We start from the raw sequence: 17,179 nt of genomic DNA, 5'->3' as shown, positions 1-17,179 counted from the left end.
CCGTAAGGGCCGGGTCCCCGCAGCTGGCTCTACAGGTGACACACCTGCTTCCGGGACTGGCCGGGCCTGCGGGCCTGGGGCGCGGAAGCCGGGCGCGGGGCCTGCGGGGCGGCGCGGGACGGGCGGGCGGCGCCTGCCCGGGGAGGCTCCGGGGGGCGCCCGCGGGAGGGCGCGGCCGGCGCGGGGGGCGCGGGCGGCGGCGGCGGGGGGCGGAGACCGGCGCGGCTTCCGCTCCCGCGCGCCCTGCTCCCTCCTCCCCCGTCGTCCTGGTCCGCGGCGCCCGAGGGGGAGGCGGGAGGCGGGAGGCGCCGGGAGCCGCGCGAGGAGCCGCCGCCGCCGCCGCGCCATGGAGCCCGAGTGAGCGCGCGGGCCCGTCCGGCCGGACAACATGGACGCGGCGCCGCCCCGGCCGCCGCCGCCGCCGCTGCTGCTGCTGGCGCTGTGCTGCAGCCTGGCCCCGGCCGCGGGTAGGTGGGCGAGGGCCGCGCGGACAATGGCCCGGCGCCCGGCGGCCAAGTGCCGGGCGCGCGCCGCCGGGAGCCGACTTCGCAAGTTGGGGGAGTCGGGCGCGCGCCGCGGACCCCTCCGCCCCGGGGCCGCGCGGGCCCTTTGTCTGGACCTCGGGCCCTCCCCGGGGACGCGGCGTCCCGGGCCGGCGGGCAGGGCGCTCGGTGGGCAGCGACCCGCCGGCCGCCAGGTGCGGCGCGGGCGAGTCCTCACCTGCCCGCGGGCACCGGGGGCGGCCGCGCCGAGCGGGGAGCGGTGGCCCGGGGCGGAGCGGGGCAGGCCTGGCCTGTCGGGAGCGTCCCGGGAACTCGTCGGGAGCTGCCTCCTACGGCCGCGCGGCCTGCGAGCTCCGAGAGCCGATTTAAGTTGCTGCGAGAAAGTTCTGAGCCCTGGCGCGGGGCGGCCTGGCCCGTGCTGCTGCCCCTTTGAACTGCGTGGCTGTCGGTTTCCAAACCGAATGACACCTGCCAGGTGCCCGCACGACCCGAAGGACCCATCTGGCCACTGGGACCCCAAATGCTGGCGCCCGGCCGTCACTGACCAGTGCCCAACCCCAGGGCCGGCTGCGTGGGGTGACGTGGTCCCCGAGTGTGGGGATGTGTGGGCAGCTGTGCTCCTGCCTCAGTTGTCCCCGAGTGTGGGGATGTGTGGGCAGGCTGGGAACCGTCTCTAACTTTTCGTGTGTCCCTGGGGGTGGAGCTGAGGTCGGGAGGACTTGGGAAACCTAAGCAGTTGGAAAGGCTACACATGTTCTTTTAATTTGGAGATTGCCATGTGGTTTTTGAAGCAAGCCTCTTGCTACCTAAGTCGTTCTAATTCGTGTGCGTGTTTTGTTTTTCTGGAGTGTGGCTGTCCAAGTGAACACCGCCCACAAGTGCCTGTGCACACCTGGTGTTCTGTTGGTGGCAGTTTAGGGTTGGGGGAGCCTCAGGTCTCTTTGTCTGGGCTTCACATCGAGGCCAACAGCTGTCTCTGTGAATATTTCCAGTGTGGCCACTGCAGGGGCTGGCCCTGAATCTGTGCTCACATTCCCTGTGCCGGGGCCTCTGGATGGAGGTTTGGGGGGTGGCCAGGAGCAGGGGGAGCCGGGCACTTGTTTGCTCCAGCCGGCCTGGTGCCCAGTGCAAGCCTGGAGTTCCGTGGGAGTCGCACCCCAAGTTTCTCCCTCCCGGGAATGGTGTTTACATTTTCGGGCCTCCTCTGGTGCTAGCAAAACAAGGTGAAGCCAAAACAATGCCGGTCTGGATCGTTCAGGCCAGTGCTGCTCCTTCTCTTTCCGGAAATGCCTGGGTCACCGCGGCAGAAGGGGTTCTTTGGGAAGCTGTTTGTTTTAAAGGTGGGGTTTCTAAGCCGGCTGCATCGCTTTCCACCTCATTGCAGTTTTGGATTTCCTGTGCGTTTTGGGGTGACGTTGCTGGGATCGAATGCCTGAGATTGCTGGGATTCGACACCCTAAGGAGAAAGAGTTCCATCTGTGGAGTTCAGTTGTGTATGAGGCAAAAAAAAAAAAAAAAAAAAAAGAGTTGATTGTTTTAACATTAGGAAGCCAGGCCTGGGGACGCCAGCTAAGTGGTAATCAGTCCTAAAATGGAAGGGGACCGGGACTCTTGTATGGCACCATCTTGACGGTTCTTCCAGGTTGTGCCTGATTTTCTGACAGATGGGTACTTCTTGAGGCCTGGAAGGAAGGCAGCAAGTCGACACCTAATTATTTTTTCCCGATTGCTTCCTGTTGCAATTTAAAGCTGTGAGCCCACGGAAATGCCTTTGTTCTAGTGGGCCCTGTGCGGGGCTGGGACGGGCATTCCCCTCCGCAGCCCCAGGCCTCCTCCTCTGGGAGCTCGGCGCTTGTTCAGGTTTCTGCAGAGGCACCCTGTCCCCCGCCCCCAGGGCGGGACAGGCAGGTGTTGGGCTAAGTAAATGCTGTGCGGAGCCCCTCTGAAGCAGGGGTCCACACCTTGCACCCTCTGGTCCAAGAGATTACCTGATCAAGCTGAAGGATGCAGCATTGGTTTCTGGCCTCTCTGGGGAGATCACCTCCTGGTTCCCCACATACTTGGAACCAGTTTAATTTTGGCCACCGTGTGTCACCACCCAGGCATTCAGCAGATTCATTCATGGGTGGGGGTGTGTGCAGTCAGGTGAGGACTGGCCATCTCTTTCTGCTTGTGGAGGGGCTGCCAGGCCTGGGGGCAGGGCAGGGTTCTGGGTGCTCACTTGCTGTTTGACTTGGGTGGCTGACTTCACCTCTCTGTGTCTAGTATCTTTATCTGGCAGCCTCCTCCTCTCTCAGGTGGTGGGAGGTGTCAGTGCTGTGCGGGGCTCTGGGCGCCATCCCTGGCCCAGGTGAAGGATGGTGGTGGTGGAACGGCAGTAACTGCAGTTGTGGGATGGGGTCTGTGGTCTTTCAGGCCTGGAATGTCCAGAGGCTGTTAGGACAGTCTGGATTTGTCTTCTGTGTGCGACCTTGGATGTCCAGTCCACTGACGGACTGGTTGCTGCAGCACCTAGTGGGTGCGGGGTAGGTAGCATGGACAGTCCTGGTACCCAGCACCTCGTCCCGGCTTTGCCTGTGCCCTGGAGGGAGCTTGGGCAGCTGTCCACTCTGCACGCCTTGGTGTTCTTTCTGTAACCTGTGAGCTTGGTGGGGACAGGAGCTGACCTGCAGTATGGGAGGGGGGCCCCACCACACAGGGCCTGGAGGTGTCTGCTGGAAGAGCTCAGCTCGGGCACTGGGTGTGACGCAGAGACTTCAGGCAGGGGTGACGGAGATGCAGCTGGGGCTGGGGCTGCTCTAGGTGAGGAGTGGAATGGATGGCTTTAAAGTCGAGATGAAACTTACATAATAAAAAATTAACCATTTTAATGTGTACAGTTCACAGTCATTTGGCAAATCCAGTGTTTATAATCATCACTCTTATCAGGTAATAAAACATTTCCATCACCCCAAAAGAAAACCCCATGCCCATTACACCATGATTTACTATATCACTACTGCCATCCAGCGTGCTGTCTCTGTGCCTCTCTCTGGTCTGGGTAGTGTGTGTGTGTGTGTGTGTGTGTGTAGGGTTTTTTTTTTTTTTTTTTTTTTTTTTTGAGATGGGGTCCCAGGCTGGTCTTGAACTCCTGGTCTTGTTTGGGGGGTCTGTGTTGGGTCAGGGTTGGTCCCCAAGGGTGTCTGGACCTTAACTGATCCTACTGCCTCAGCCTCCCAAAGTAACTGGGACTACAGGTGCGCACCGCGGAGCCCAGCTGCATTTTCTACAAATGGACCTTGCCTCACATGGTTTTGTGTCTGATTCTTTAAGTAGCATGGTGTTCTGGGACCTGTGTCGGTATTTCATTCCTTTTGACGGCTGAATACTATTCCACTGTATGGACAGACTACATTTTGTTTATCCCTTCACCTTGGTTGAATTGATCTTGGTGTTTCTTGCAGCAGCATGAGCTGGGGGCCAGGGTGCCCTAGTGGAGTAGGACAGTGGCAGGATTCAATCTTAGATCCTCCTGCTGAGGTTCAGAAATGTTATGGCCCCTGTGGACAAGCTGGAGAGCCAGTGCTGGTCCCTGGGGAGAAGGACCTGGGCCCCAAGGGCTGCTGGTAGAGTGGAGTGAGTGTTCAGTGGGGGACATTGGTAAAGGAGGCTCCAGGGCGGCCACTTAACACACACTCAGAATGGGGACTTTGGCAGGGCGGCCTGGGGGCTGGTGGTGTCTGGCTCCTTTCGCACATTTGCTCAGTGGCCTGTGGGCTCTGAGCCAGCCGCCCTGCAGGGCCATCCCGGGGGCAGCACAAGTCCCAGAGTGATGGGTAGAGGCAGCTGTGGGGCTGCAGGGAGGCTGGGCCCGGCTGGCGGTCTGCTCTCTGCCTCCTCTTCAGCCCTGGAAAACCATCTCCTGGCTCTTGGCCTTCGTCCCCACCTCCTCTTCAGAGAGTGGGTGCTGGGGGGATGGACGCGGAGCCCCTCCCCGCAGGCCACCCTGGGAGCAATGTGAGAGCGCCTGTTCTGGGCTGGGTTTCCTTTGAGAGGGTCCCTGAGAGCACGATGGATAGCTGGAGTCCCCAGTGCCCGGGCCCAGGTGGGGACCGGGAGGGGGGTAAAGATGTTGGGGGTCTGTGCTGGGTCAGGGTTGGTCCCCAAGGGTGGCTGGCCCTGCACGCCAGGAGCAGAGCTGGCTGCCCTCTGGGTGAGTGGGGTCTGCTCTCTCCTGTGCCCTTCCCTGTGTGGGGAAGGCCACCCTGGCGTGATGGCCAGTCCACAGTGGTTCCTGCCCATTCCTGAGCCCCGTGTATTTGTCCTGTGGCTCCAGGCCCAGCCTTTGGTGTCCAGCTTGTCCTAGGTGGGGGTGGCAGCAGGCCCTGGTGTGAGCCCTGTGATGGAGCCTGAGTGCCCCCAGATCCCACCACGTGTTCCCTGTCCTCTGCTCCTTGTGCCTGGGCTCTCTCTGCCACCAGCCCCCATGAAGGTTGTGGGGAAGTTGCCTCTGAGCCCATTTTTGGGGGTTGGGGGGCTGTACTTCCTGGGTGTTTTCTTATTTGCTTTGTTCCATGGTATTTAATCTAATATGCACTTTGTTGAGCGATCGCTACCAGCCTGCCAGGGTGCAGGGGTTTGTGGTTAAACTTAAGCCAGGGTTCACCAGGGAGGAGAGAGGTTTTAGCTTTTGGGTGTCCCAGGTGTCCCCTGAAGAATCCGGTGGTGGCTCCTGTCCCAGGCAGGTGCCCAGCAAGGCCGTGGCACACACAGCTGTGCCTATCACTGCAGGAGCCTGGGCCATCACGGACCCTATAGGGCCTGGTGCTCCCCCTGTCTTCTGGGGAGCACGCCCCTCTCTGTGCCTCAGGTTCCTTATTCGTAAAACCAAGACAGTTGTCCCCAGTCTGTGAGGCCATCTCAGGCCCGAGGCTTTGTGGTTTTCTTCCCTCAGGAGGGACCCGAGGACAGGGTGCCCGCAGGGGGAGCCTCTTCTGCTGCTCCCCGCTCTGTTCCTTGGGTTCCCCACGGGGCTGCCCGGCTCCCCCAGTCTCAGGCCCCAGTCTCAGGCCCTCCTGTGTCAGGTCTGGCCTGTGACCTCCCAGTCTTGTGGCCTTGTCTCTACAGTTCCAGCACCTGGGATCCCCCCAGCACCTGGGCTGCCCCTCGGAACTTGTCTTCTTCCTGGGTCTGGGGGCATCAAGATGGGCAGCCTCAGGGTGCTGTCCGGGTGAGGGGTGGCCTGCACAGCTGGCCTGGGCCTGAGCTCTGTGCCCTCCCTGAGACCCCCCCGCCCCAGCTTGTGCCTGAGCCTGGACTCTACTCCGAGTCCCTCCACTGTGAGTCCTGCGTGGCCACACTGTGCCCTGCTGCAGGAGGCCCGCCCCAGGCCCCTGCTGGTCATCAGCAGCTGTCTTCTCAGACGTGTCCAGTGGGGGACCAAGGCTGGGCAGCCCTCCCTGGTGTGGTCCTGCCACCAGCTGCTCGTGTAACTGAAGCATGTCACACCGGCTCCTGTAAAGTATGACATTCCCGCCACTCGTGGCTGTGTGAGTACTGAGGGCCCATCCAGCCTGGGTGCGTGTGGCCGTCCTTCTTGACCGCTGCTCCCGCAGCTGCACAGTGGAACATGCCAATGGGGGCTGTTCTGGGCTGTAGCAGCCTGGCTGCCTGCAGCCGGACTGATACTTGGTTTCTGGGTATCTGGCCACGTGGGCTCCGCCTAGTGCCGCCACATTGGAAATTGTCCCTAGTGCCGAGCCTGGCACTGTGTCTGTGACCCTCTCATGCCCGACCTGGCACAGCCCTGCCTGCCCTGCATTTCCCATGGTGCCAGGCAGCTGGAATTCTAGCGGGCACTGCCAGGTGGTTTTCGGGCTTCCAGGGGAGTGGGCTGCGAGCACTGCTCCCCTGGAGCCTGCCCTCCCCCGTGTGAGAGCCCCGTCTGCGTGCTGGGTGGTGGGGTCAGGCCCTCATCTGCTGCTGAGCCAATTTATTTTTAATTCAGAACTGCTTTTTTCAGTCTCAGGAATGTAACTCAGAGTTGGCCTTTGGGGCCATTTTTAGGTGTACGGTCCAGTGGGGCACATGCATTCTGAAGTCCTATGGTCGCCACTGCTTCCAGATTTCTCCATCACCCCAAACAGAAGCCTGGTGCCCACCGGGCAGTCGCTCTCCGTGCCCCGCCCCCCAGTCCTGGCCACTCTGTTCTGCTCTCTGTCCCCGGGATTTGCTATTCTAGGTCCCTCGCTCTGGGGGATCTGCCTGGCTTCTTTGCTAGCGTTCAGCACCGACATTCGGCGCAGTGTCTTCCAGACTCGATCGAGTGGCAGCGGGTATCAGGGTTTCCTTTTTAAAGGCTGAATGATGCTCCGATGTGGGGCACATCTGCGGGGCACATCTCTGTCGCTGATGTAGTGCTGCTTCCTCCTCCGGTGTGCCCAGAGGGGGGCTGCTGGACCTCACAGGACTTCTGCCTTTTTCGGGAGCTGCTGGACACCGTAACCTGCGGGGTGGGAGCTACGCTTTCTCCAGTTCAGGCCGTGCTGGCTAGTTGCCTTTTTTTGGTGACATCCTGGCCACTCTAGTAAGCGTGTGGTGCATCGCACTGTGGTTGGGTTTGCGCTTCCCTGGTAATGCTCACCGGCTTGGCTTGTGCTTTTTGGCCACTTCGTTTCACAGATACATTTTTTTTCCCTTTTGTTATGAGGAATTGAACCCAGGAGCACTTAACCCCGCCTCCCCAGTCCTTTTTACTTTTTATTTTTGCTTAGAGCCTCACGAAGTTGCTGAGACTGGCTTCAGACCTGAGATCCTCCCGCCTCATATATTTTGTGAATTTTTTTTTAGTTGTTGAGGGACCTTTATTTAATTTATTTATCCATACGCGGTGCTGACAATCGAACCCAGAGCCTTACCCATGCCTGGCAAGCACGCTACCACTGAGCCACAACCCCAGCCCCTACCTCATATTTTTTAAATGCAAGAAACACGTGAAAACATGTATATGTTAGCATATTTACGTATTGTCCCATAGAGAAGCCGTGTGTAAATATCTGTCTGCATGTTGAAGCAAGTGCTCGCCCTGGTGCCTCTGTCTGTGAAGACAGGTGTCTGTTACTTATTGCCTGTTTTATTTCTCCCCTTAAAGATGGCCAGACCTTTAACATGTATCTTAGCATGCTACACTTTTTCAAACATGCACTCATCTTTTACACAAATTAAATATTATGAACATTTTCTGTATCTTTGCTTTTGTGTCTCTGTTCTTTTTAAGAAGCCAAGTGGTCTTTCCTGGTGCCTGTCCCTGCGTTACCCCCGGAGGGTGATGGGTGTCTTCAGGCTCTGTTGCTGTCTCTCTGGGCACTTGTGTACAGACGTTTTTGTAGGATATGTTCTTTGTCAAAGTATATCCATTTAGGTTTTTTATTTATACCATAAGAAGCTATGCAAACAGTGGCCTCCCTGTGTCCTCTCCAATGCTGGCATTCAACAGATTTTTTTTAAAATTAGCATCAGTTTGGTTTAGAATTACAACATGTTTTGATTTGCGCTTCCCTCCTTACCAAGGCCATTTGTTTTATTTTTCTGCGAATTGCCTACTCTCCTCCTTGGCCTATTTTTCTGATGTTTCTTTTTCTTATTGATTTGTAAGAACTTTTTACTAAACGAGGACATTAATTCTTTGCTGATTTTGTTCCAGGTTTTCCTTCTGGTCTCTAGCTGGTCCTTAATCTTTTTTTTTTCTCCCTGGCAATATGTTATTATAAATACATTAAAAAGTTTCATGTAATCAAAACTCTTTTTCCCCTTATGACTGGGTTACATGTATTATTACTCTATCCCCAGATTTTCAATATTTTTCTATCTTCCAGGAGGATGATGACGACGACTATTATTTTGTGTTTTACATTCCCATGTTCATTCTAGCTGATTTTTGTATGTGGTATGAGGTAGGGATCTAGCCATTGCATCAGGAGTTGCCCAACACCTTGAGGGAGTGGCCCCACCTGTCCCCATTTATTTAAAATGCCGTCTTTTGGGGCTGGGGTTGTGGCTTAGTGGTAGAGCGCTCGTCCTCAGCACCACATGAAAAATAAATAAAGGTATTGTGTCCATCGACAACTAAAAAAAAAATATTTAAAAAAAAGGTAAAGTGCCATCGTTTGTGGGTGGTGCCCTGGGTGCCTGGCTCCAGGTCCTTGACCCTCCTGTCCCATGGCCCGTTTCTCTCTGGTCTAGTGTGCTGCGTTTTTTGCTCTCTCTACCACTAGAATATATTTTGAGCTCAGTTGTGCAAAATTCTTCCTCATTTTTCTTTTCAAAAACTGTTGGGGCTGGGGATGTGGCTCAAGTGGTAGCGCGCTCGCCTGGCATGCGTGTGGCCCAGGTTCTATCCTCAGCACCACATACCAACAAAGATGTTGTGTCCGCCGAAAACTAAAAAATAAATATTAAAAAAAATTCATTCTCTCTCTCTCTCTCTCTCTCAAAAAAGAAAAACTGTGCTGATTCTTCTTGCACATTTTCTCTTTGGTGATAAACTTCAGAGCCACCTATTGCAACCTTTGATCTTTACTTTGCCGGTGGTCAGTGGTGACCTCCGCTAGGTGTTAGAGGGCTGGATTTCCAGTGGTTTTCGCCCATCAGCCAGTTCCTGGCTGTGGGCATCAGTTCTTCTGCCACCTGCAGACAAGCTGGTTTTGATACTGGCGGTTTCTGTTGGGTGCGCGCTTTCCAGCTGCTGAGATGTCCTGCCACAGCCCTCCCTGGGCTGCTGGGGATCTGGCCCCAGTGCAAACTAATTTCATCATTAGCCCGAAGGCAGGTGTAATTACTGAGTAAATGGTTGTGCTCCTCCCCAGTTCGCTCCAGAATACACGTGAGCTCCTTTAATTCCTTCCCTGGGCTGCACGCCCCCATCAGCCCAGATGGGGAGGCGGTACCTGCCTGGCAGCACTCTCAGGAAATGGCTCCATGGGCATTCATAGCTGCTGTGTGGCCCTGGCTGGAACGCGCCAGCCTGGATGCCCTCCAGTCTTCATCCACTCTCCGGGCAGCTGCCCCCTTGATCCACCGGGAAGGGCAGGCGGTCTCTGTGATGGGGCCGAGGGCTCATGAGCTCACTGTGGCCAGGTGGTTGTAGAGCAGGATGGCTTGGAGCTTGCTTCTGTGGGCGAAGCCATCCTCCCCACTTTCCCCGCCCAGCTTGGTTTCTGAAGGGAGACTGGGTGGGGAGGGAGAGGGGATGGCTGTACTGCCTGCTCTCAGGTGGGAGCTTCAGAACCTGCTTGTGCCCCTCCCCCACGCCTGGACCCCCTGGGCTCCGAGCTTCTCCACCGGCCTCCACTCCAGAGTGAAAGACGAGATCTGGAGTGGAGGCCATCAGGTTTAGTGGGCCTCTTTGCTTTCTAGAACCTTCTCCTTGTCTGTCTTATGCTCTGGCCAAAATAGTTTTTCTAGAACTAGTGTTCCCAGCGTTCTTCCCTTTTGCAGTAAACGGTGCCAGTTCGCTGACATCCAGAGTTGGGGCTTTGGCGAGGCAGGCCTTTCCCCTCCTCCAGCCAGGTCCTCTGCCGAGCCCAGCACCCTCTGTGGTCCTCCGCCCTGGGAGGGCCTAGAGAACAGCGACTGTCTCCGTGACGACTTTCTGCCACTGCACAGCGTCTGGTGGGTGCTCGGTCACTGTCTCAGGGCTGCCTGAGGCCGCGTCTGTCTGGGAGCGGATCTTACCAACCTTGCTGCCCTGGCCCCAGACTGGGCTGCCTCATGGGCTCCTCCGCCCTCCCCAAGTCCCGCTGGGCGGTGTTCCCCAAACTGGGAGACCCCTGTCCTGCTCCCCGACAGAGACTCCAGGGCCAGCGTGGGGACCCCCTCCCAGTGGTAAGAGTCGTGCGTCAGCGGGATGGACTCACAGGGCCCGCAGCGGCCAGCTGTCTCACTGTGAGGAGCCCAGCACACTCCCAGTGGACTTGACCCTGAAGTCGTGTGTTTGGGTGATGGCCATCATGCAGCGCAGACCCCGAGATGTCATGGTGGGGCGCAGCACCTGCGTCCTTCACTCAGCACTTTAATCATTAAAAAAAAAAAGTGAAACTTTTATGTGAGTATTTTTGTTAAATTTTTTATTCATCTTTTTTTGTTCTTATTAGCTATACATGACAATAGAGTATATTTTGACATATTATACATACTCGGAGTATAACTTCCCATTCTTGTGGTTGTACATGATTATGTGATTATTTTTAATTGTGGGAAAATGAAATAATAAAACGATGGATTTTTAATCTGAAAAAAATTTGTGTTTTTGTTTTTTATATATATTTTTATTTGTTCTAATTAGTTATACATGACAGTAGAGTGCATTTTGACACATTCTACATAAATGGAGTATAACTTCTCATTCACCTGGTGGTACATGATGTGGAGTTACACAGGATATGCAATCATATATGCACCTGCGGTAATAAGGTCCAATTCATGCTGTTATCACTTCTACCCCCAGGCCCCTCCCCTCCCCTCACTCCCCTCTGTCTAGTCCAAATTACCTCTGTTCTTCCCTCCCCGCTCCTTATTGTGAATTTGCATCTGCATATCAGAGAACATTTGGCCTTTGATTCTTTGGGATTGGCTTATTTCACTTAGCATAATAATCTGGGTTCATCCATTTACTGGCAAATGTCGTAATTTCATTTATCTTTAAGGCTGAGTAATATTCCATTTTGTATACGTACCACAGTTTCTTTATCCGTTTATCTGTTGAACACCACCTAGGTTGGTTCCACAGTTTGGCTATTGTGAATTGAGCTGCTGTAAACATTGTTATGGCTGTGTCCCTGTAGTATGCTGATTTTAAGTGCTCTGGGTATAAACTGAGGAGTGGGATAACTGGGTCAGATGGTGGTTCCATTCCAAGTTTCTCCAGACTGCTTTCCATAGTGGTTGCACCAATTTGCAGCCCCACCAGCAATGTATGAGTGTGCCTTTTCCCCCACATCCTCTCCAACATTTATTGTTGCTCATGTTCTTGATAATTGCCACTCTGACTGGAGTTAGAAGGAATCTTGGTGTAGTTTTGATTTGCATTTCTCTGATTGCTGGAGATGTTGAACTTATATATATATATATGTGTGTGTGTGTGTGTGTGTGTGTATATATATATATATATATTTGTGGATAGATTATATTTCTTCTTCTGTGAAGTGTCTGTCCAGTTCCTTTGCCCATTCATTGATTGGGTCGTTTGGTTTTTTTTGGTGTTAAGTTTTTTGAGTTCCTTATAAATCCTGGAGATTAGTGCTCTATCTGAGGTTCATGTGGTATAGAGATTTTTTTTTCCAATTCTGTAGTTTTTCTCTTCACATTATTGATTGTTTCCTTTCTAGTTTGATTCCATCCCATTTGTTGATTCTTTTTTTAATTTTTTTTTTTAGTTGTAGATGGACCCAATACCTTTATTTTATTTATTTATTTTTATGTTTTCCTGAGATTGAACACAGGGCCTCACACATGCCAGGCAAGTGCTCTACCACTGAGCCACAACCTCAGGCCCCACTTATTAATTCTTGATTTTACTTCTTGCGCTTTAGGAGTCTTGTTAAGGAAGTCAGTTCCTAAGTCAACATGGTGGAGAGTTGGGTCTACTTTATCCTCTGTTAGGTGCAGGGTCTCTGGTCTAATTCCTAGGTCCTTGATCCACTTTGAGTGGTTTTGTGCATGGTGAGAGATAGGGTTCTAATTTCATTTTGCTATGTATGGATTTCCAGTTTTCTCAGCACCATTTGTCAGAAAGGCTGTTTTTTCTCCAATGAACGTTTTTTGGTGCCTTTGTCTAGTATTTATATATAACTGTATTTATGTGGGTATTTTTGTCTTCTGTTCTGCACTATTGGTCTATGTATCTGTTTTGGTGCCAATACCAGGCTGTTTTTGTGACTGTGGCTTTGTCGTATAGTTTAAGGTCTGGCATTGTGATGCCTCCTGCTTCACTCTTCTTGCTAAGGACTGCTTTGGCTATTCTGGGTCTCTTATTTTTCCAGATTTCTGGATTGCCTTTTCTATTTCTATGAAGAATGTCAATGGGATTTTAATAGGAATGGCATGGAATCTGTGGAGCACTTTGGCAGTGTGGCCATTTTGACAGCATTAATTCTGTCTGTGCAAGAGCGTGGGGGATCTTTCCATCTTCTAAGTGGTCTTAAAAAATCGGTGCTTTTGAGTTAAAACTACAGATAGGTGCCTGATCGGGGGACATTTTTAATCAGGTTTTTAGATAAAAAGAGCATCACTCCATCTGGGTTGTGCCCCGGGAGGCCATGTGCCTGTTCCAGGGGCCTTTGCTGCAGGCTGGTCCCTGGGAGGTAGCCCCGCCCAGATGTTCCTTCAGGACACTTGTGTTGCGTGGCTATTGCAGCCCTGGGCCTCACCTGCTGAGGAAGCAGAGCTGGGCCTGCTGACGGCCAGGTGTGCCACCGTGGGGTGTGCGCTGGCTTTGGTGGCATTACCTGTGTCTGCTGCCCCATGGTTGAGTTGCTGCAACCCTCGTCCTATGGAGCGGCCCTGGGCGTGCAAGGCACCCAGTGTGCAGCATCGTGTCTCCTTGTAGACGGGTGACCGCATGGCTGGGGCTGGAACCTCTGGCAATGGTCTGAACATCACGTGGGCTTATGCCAGGGCCCCCGGGGACCCGATGGACGGGGACGTGGAGAGCCATGCCCTGGGAGGCTCTGGTGGGCATGAGCAGGGTTCAGTGGGCTCCTGTGACTGCCTCACGGGGCAGTTTCCGTTTGCCTTTTACAGTGTTGGGATTTCCTCTGCTGCTGGAGTCCCTCTGTGGCCCTGGGCTGGGAGTGACTGACCTGGAGGGCCAGGTGGATCTGCTGCGGTGCAGGCAGGGTTGGCTGCCAGGGCGGGCACAGGCTCTGGGCGACGTCCTTCTTCTGCTCTGCTCTGAGGAGCCCTGTGCGGGGTTCCCAGGTGGACACCCCATGATCCCATTCTAGATCTGCCGACCACCTGGAGCTTCCTGTGCACTTGAAGAGGCTTCCACCAGGAAGAGACGTGACCCAGGTGGGACCCACCATGCCCACTGTCCCAATCCTGGGCCATCAGTGTACCTAAGGGATCTTGTTAGAGAACCACCTACCTGCCAAGGATCTCTGGCCTTTGAGCAGTGACCTGACCCTACCGCGAAGAGGCCTGCAGTCTCCTGGTGGTGGGATCTTGGGCGTGGTGTTGCAGATGGGGAGAGCGTTCCGGGTGTTCCAGGCCTCTCTAGCTTGGACAGCAGAGCAGGAGTGGACGGGAAGGTCAGTTAGCAAGGTCAGTGAAGAGATAGTTGCCATGTGGGTTCCCTGAGGTTCTGTGGGGAGAGGGAGCCCGTGCAGTTAGGTGTAAAGAGGACAGGTGGGCCGAGTTCCTCTCTTGCCTGCCCATAGTACGTACAGCAAGTTTGGTCACCAGTGGACATTCCACAGGATCACCCCACCATGGCACAGGTGGCTGGGTGTGTGCATCTGTCCCGCGGCCTGCCCCATGCTGGCCTCTGAGCAGAGGCTGCTATTTTGGGCAACCCTGGGCCCAGGATGCGTTGCACCCCTACATTTGCTGTGAACAGCTGAGAGGGCAGTAGCAAGCCCTGGTCCTGGGCTGCCCAGCCTCCAGCCTGGGACTGGGGGGCACGTGCTGCCTCCCCCAACCCGTTCTGCTGACCCACATTCCTGCTGCATGCTCAGCGTACTGGTCCTGGACAAGCCCGCCACTCTGGGCCTCAGTTTCCTCTCCTGTAATAGTAGATCGTCCTCACACCCTGCCCCCAGTGCGTCAGGAGGATGCAGAGGGCAGTGGAACAGCGGGAGCCCAGGCCTGATGATGTTCAGCTATCAGGGTTAGTATTGCGTCCATATTGTTCCTGGAGCTGGTGGGTCCTTGGGGTTCTAGGCTCAGGTGCACCTGGAGTGAAAGGTAGCTCCCTGGAAACCATGTCTGCTCTGCTCCTGACCTCTGTGCATTGGTTTGTTTCGAAGGTAGAAGGATGGGTGTGGGCTCCAGCTGATCTGTCCGGTACTGATCTTGGGGGGACCCCTGGTGGGTGGGAACCCTGGTGGGTGGGCTGGGGATCTGGGTTCTCACTCCCCTGGAGCCTCTGCTTTGCCAGGGTGTGTGGGGGTTTTGGAGACTGGCCTTCCTCCAGCAGGTGCTGTGTCCCCTCCCAGGTCCCTGTCCTTGGTGGACACTGCCAAGGAGACCCTGAGTCCTCTCTGCTGCTTTTCTCCTGCCTTCTGCCCCGGAGCTGCGTGGAACCAGCAGGTGGAGTCCCAGAGCCGGCACTAGGTGGGCGGCTGGCTCCTCTCTGGTGGGCTTCCTGCAGCCGGCAGCCCTTTCTAGTTTCCCCAGGGTCTTCCCCAAGACCCCTGCTTGACCTGGCTTCCCCCGCCCTGGGATGCAGACCGTCAGGGCCTTTCCCCTGGGAGATGCTCTGCGGTTAGCAAGGGAAGCGACTCCACTCCTGTGCCAGGCTGAGTCTCTACAGTGGGGGTGGAGCTTACCATCCTGTCTCCTGCAGCCTGCTCTGGCTCCCCATTGCCTGCAGCAGGATGAGAGCAGATCCCCGCTGAAGCCCTGAGCTCCTGGCCCTCCCTGGCCCTCTAGCTGCAAGCCCGGATGGGACTGGCCAGCCTCCTCGTTGGCCCGTCTCAACTTGCTGCTAGCCTGGGGGAGATACAGTCCCTCACTGATGCATGCCCAGCATGGAAGCAGAGTGCGCGCACACAGGCAGGGGCTCCGTCCTGGCGGCTGGCCCCGGGTCAGCGGTGATTCCAGGGAAGGTGAGGGCTGAGTGGCACCTCCTCTCCCCTGCTGCAGGTCCTGGCTCCCGTGCAACCTGGACCCCGGCTTCCTCTACGTTGGTCCCCTCCTTGAGAAAGCATGACACCCTCTGTCCCTGTCGTTTGCCCTCTGCTGTCTGACTGGTTATTTTTGCCTCAGGGAGGCTGGCCTCGTCTCTGAGGTCACTGTGAGGCTCAGAGCAGGAACATGGTTTGCGAAGGGTCCCTCCATCCAACCCTGCACCTGGGCTCAGTGTGCTGCAGGAGCATCATGTGCAGTCAGGAGGTGTGGGGCTCCACACCAGAGCCCCGGAGGCACCAAGAAGCCCTGCGGTCCCCCTGAGCAGGGGTGCCCCTGGGAGTGTGGACTTGTGCTTGGCCTGACCCTGGCCCATCCTGCAGATGTGAACACCGACATCTAGCAGAACATGGAGTTTGGCCAATGTTGTGCAGGGGTGGTGGGGCCCTTGGGGCCCCCTTATCCTCTCTGACTGGCCAAGTCCTGCTGTTCATCACTGCCCCCACCACAGGTGGGGTTTGGAGCAGGCGCCTCACACATGGGCAGGGGAGGCTTGTCTGCTGACCCCCTAGGAGGCAGGTGTTTGCTTTGAAATCACCCTGGCGCTAAGCTGTCCTGGCCAGGAAGATGAGGGTCACCTTGGCATCTCTCGAGACACATCGCCCCATTGTCTGGATGCTGCTCCGTGTCAGACCCTTTGCCTTCTTTGTCCCACGGGGCAGCATTGTGGAGAGACCTGCGGGTCGGAGCCCTCTGATTAGCCTAGTGGCTTTGCAGGGGTCCTTGGCCCTCCGGAGCCTCAGTCTCCTCATCTGTGACACCGGTGATAGTTGTCCTACCTCCTGTGAGGACTGAGTGAGGTCGGATGCTGCTGGCATGTGGCAGGGCTCAGGAAGGATGGGCAGGTGTGGGATGCAGGGGCCCATCAAGCCGCCCGGGCACCGGAAGGGAGCTTCTCTCGGGTTCCCTCTGTCGGGTCATCCGTGTGTTCCTGTCTGCAGAGCCTGCAGCTGATGCTCGGGGAGAGGCCCACGCGGGGCCTGGGAACCGTCACCCTGGACTCTGGTGTCCCTTTAACCACACCTGTGGCTCCTCTGGATTCTGAGATCTTCAGGCTGGTGCCCTGCGCGGATCCTTGTAGGCAGCTTCTGATATTTAGGACTAAAAGTTCCTCAAAGAACGTTGGTGCCCTGAGAAGCTTCTGCCGAGACCAGGAGGCCAGGGCTAGAGACAGGCCGTGCCCTGCACGGGTTGAGCTGTTAACTGGTTTCATCTGAACAGTTGTCTGTGCACAGGATGTGGGTGTCACTGAAGCCCGAGGCGGCGTGGCCCTGGGCCTTGGCCTGCGCACTGCCACTATCTTCTAGGCACAGAAGATTGTTTGAAGGCAGAGCCTCCGATTTTGCTCACAGACAGATTTTGGGGAGGGATGATCCGTTGTCATCTTTTCAACAGTTCTTTCCTTTTACTTTTTCCAACAGTTCAGGGAAACCAGAGCCTGGACCAAGGTGTTTGTCCCTGGACGTGCCCCCCCCACCCACGGCGGCCTTTCTGCCAGTTCCAGGCGCACTCTGAGCTCGCCCCAGCTTCCTCTCTGCGGCAGAACAATGGGACCTTTGTGGCCACACGGGATCCGGGATCCGCTTCCCTCTCCAGTGGCCGTGGGGGAGGGCCGGGGCCATCCCACCTTCTCCCACCTCTGGAAAAAAGCCGGAGCCACTCTGGCCACGGGGCCTGGTGACTGCTGGGCTCTGGCCGCCTCCTTTCCCCAGGTGGTAGTTCTCGGTCATGGCTTAGGGCCACCAAGGCCAGCACCTCTGTTCCGGTCTCTGAGCTTGCCTAGTGGCCTTGGC

The 17,179-nt window shown here is 55.8% G+C and overlaps 1 protein-coding gene across 2 annotated transcripts in view; it reads left to right on the top strand.

The window, feature by feature from the left end:
• Positions 1-339: 339 nt before the first annotated feature.
• Positions 340-17,179, top strand: part of Lrp5 (LDL receptor related protein 5) — a 98,698-nt gene continuing 81,858 nt past the window's right edge. Inside the window, exon 1 of one of the 2 annotated variants that reach the window (XM_058579643.1) lies at positions 340-467. In XM_058579643.1, the coding sequence (XP_058435626.1) occupies positions 389-467 (79 nt within the window). In that variant the 5' untranslated portion in view covers positions 340-388. The remainder of the gene's footprint in view (positions 468-17,179) is intronic. The other variant, XM_046444939.2, reaches the window with a different exon arrangement.

The sequence above is a fragment of the Marmota monax genome, unplaced genomic scaffold (genome assembly GCF_021218885.2).
Source record: "Marmota monax isolate L192 unplaced genomic scaffold, Marmota_monax_Labrador192_F-V1.1 WCK01_AAM20220418_F8-fsc00038, whole genome shotgun sequence".
NCBI lineage: Eukaryota > Metazoa > Chordata > Mammalia > Rodentia > Sciuridae > Marmota > Marmota monax.
Note: the sequence above shows the minus strand (reverse complement) of the source record. Positions and strands in the feature narration are given on the sequence as shown.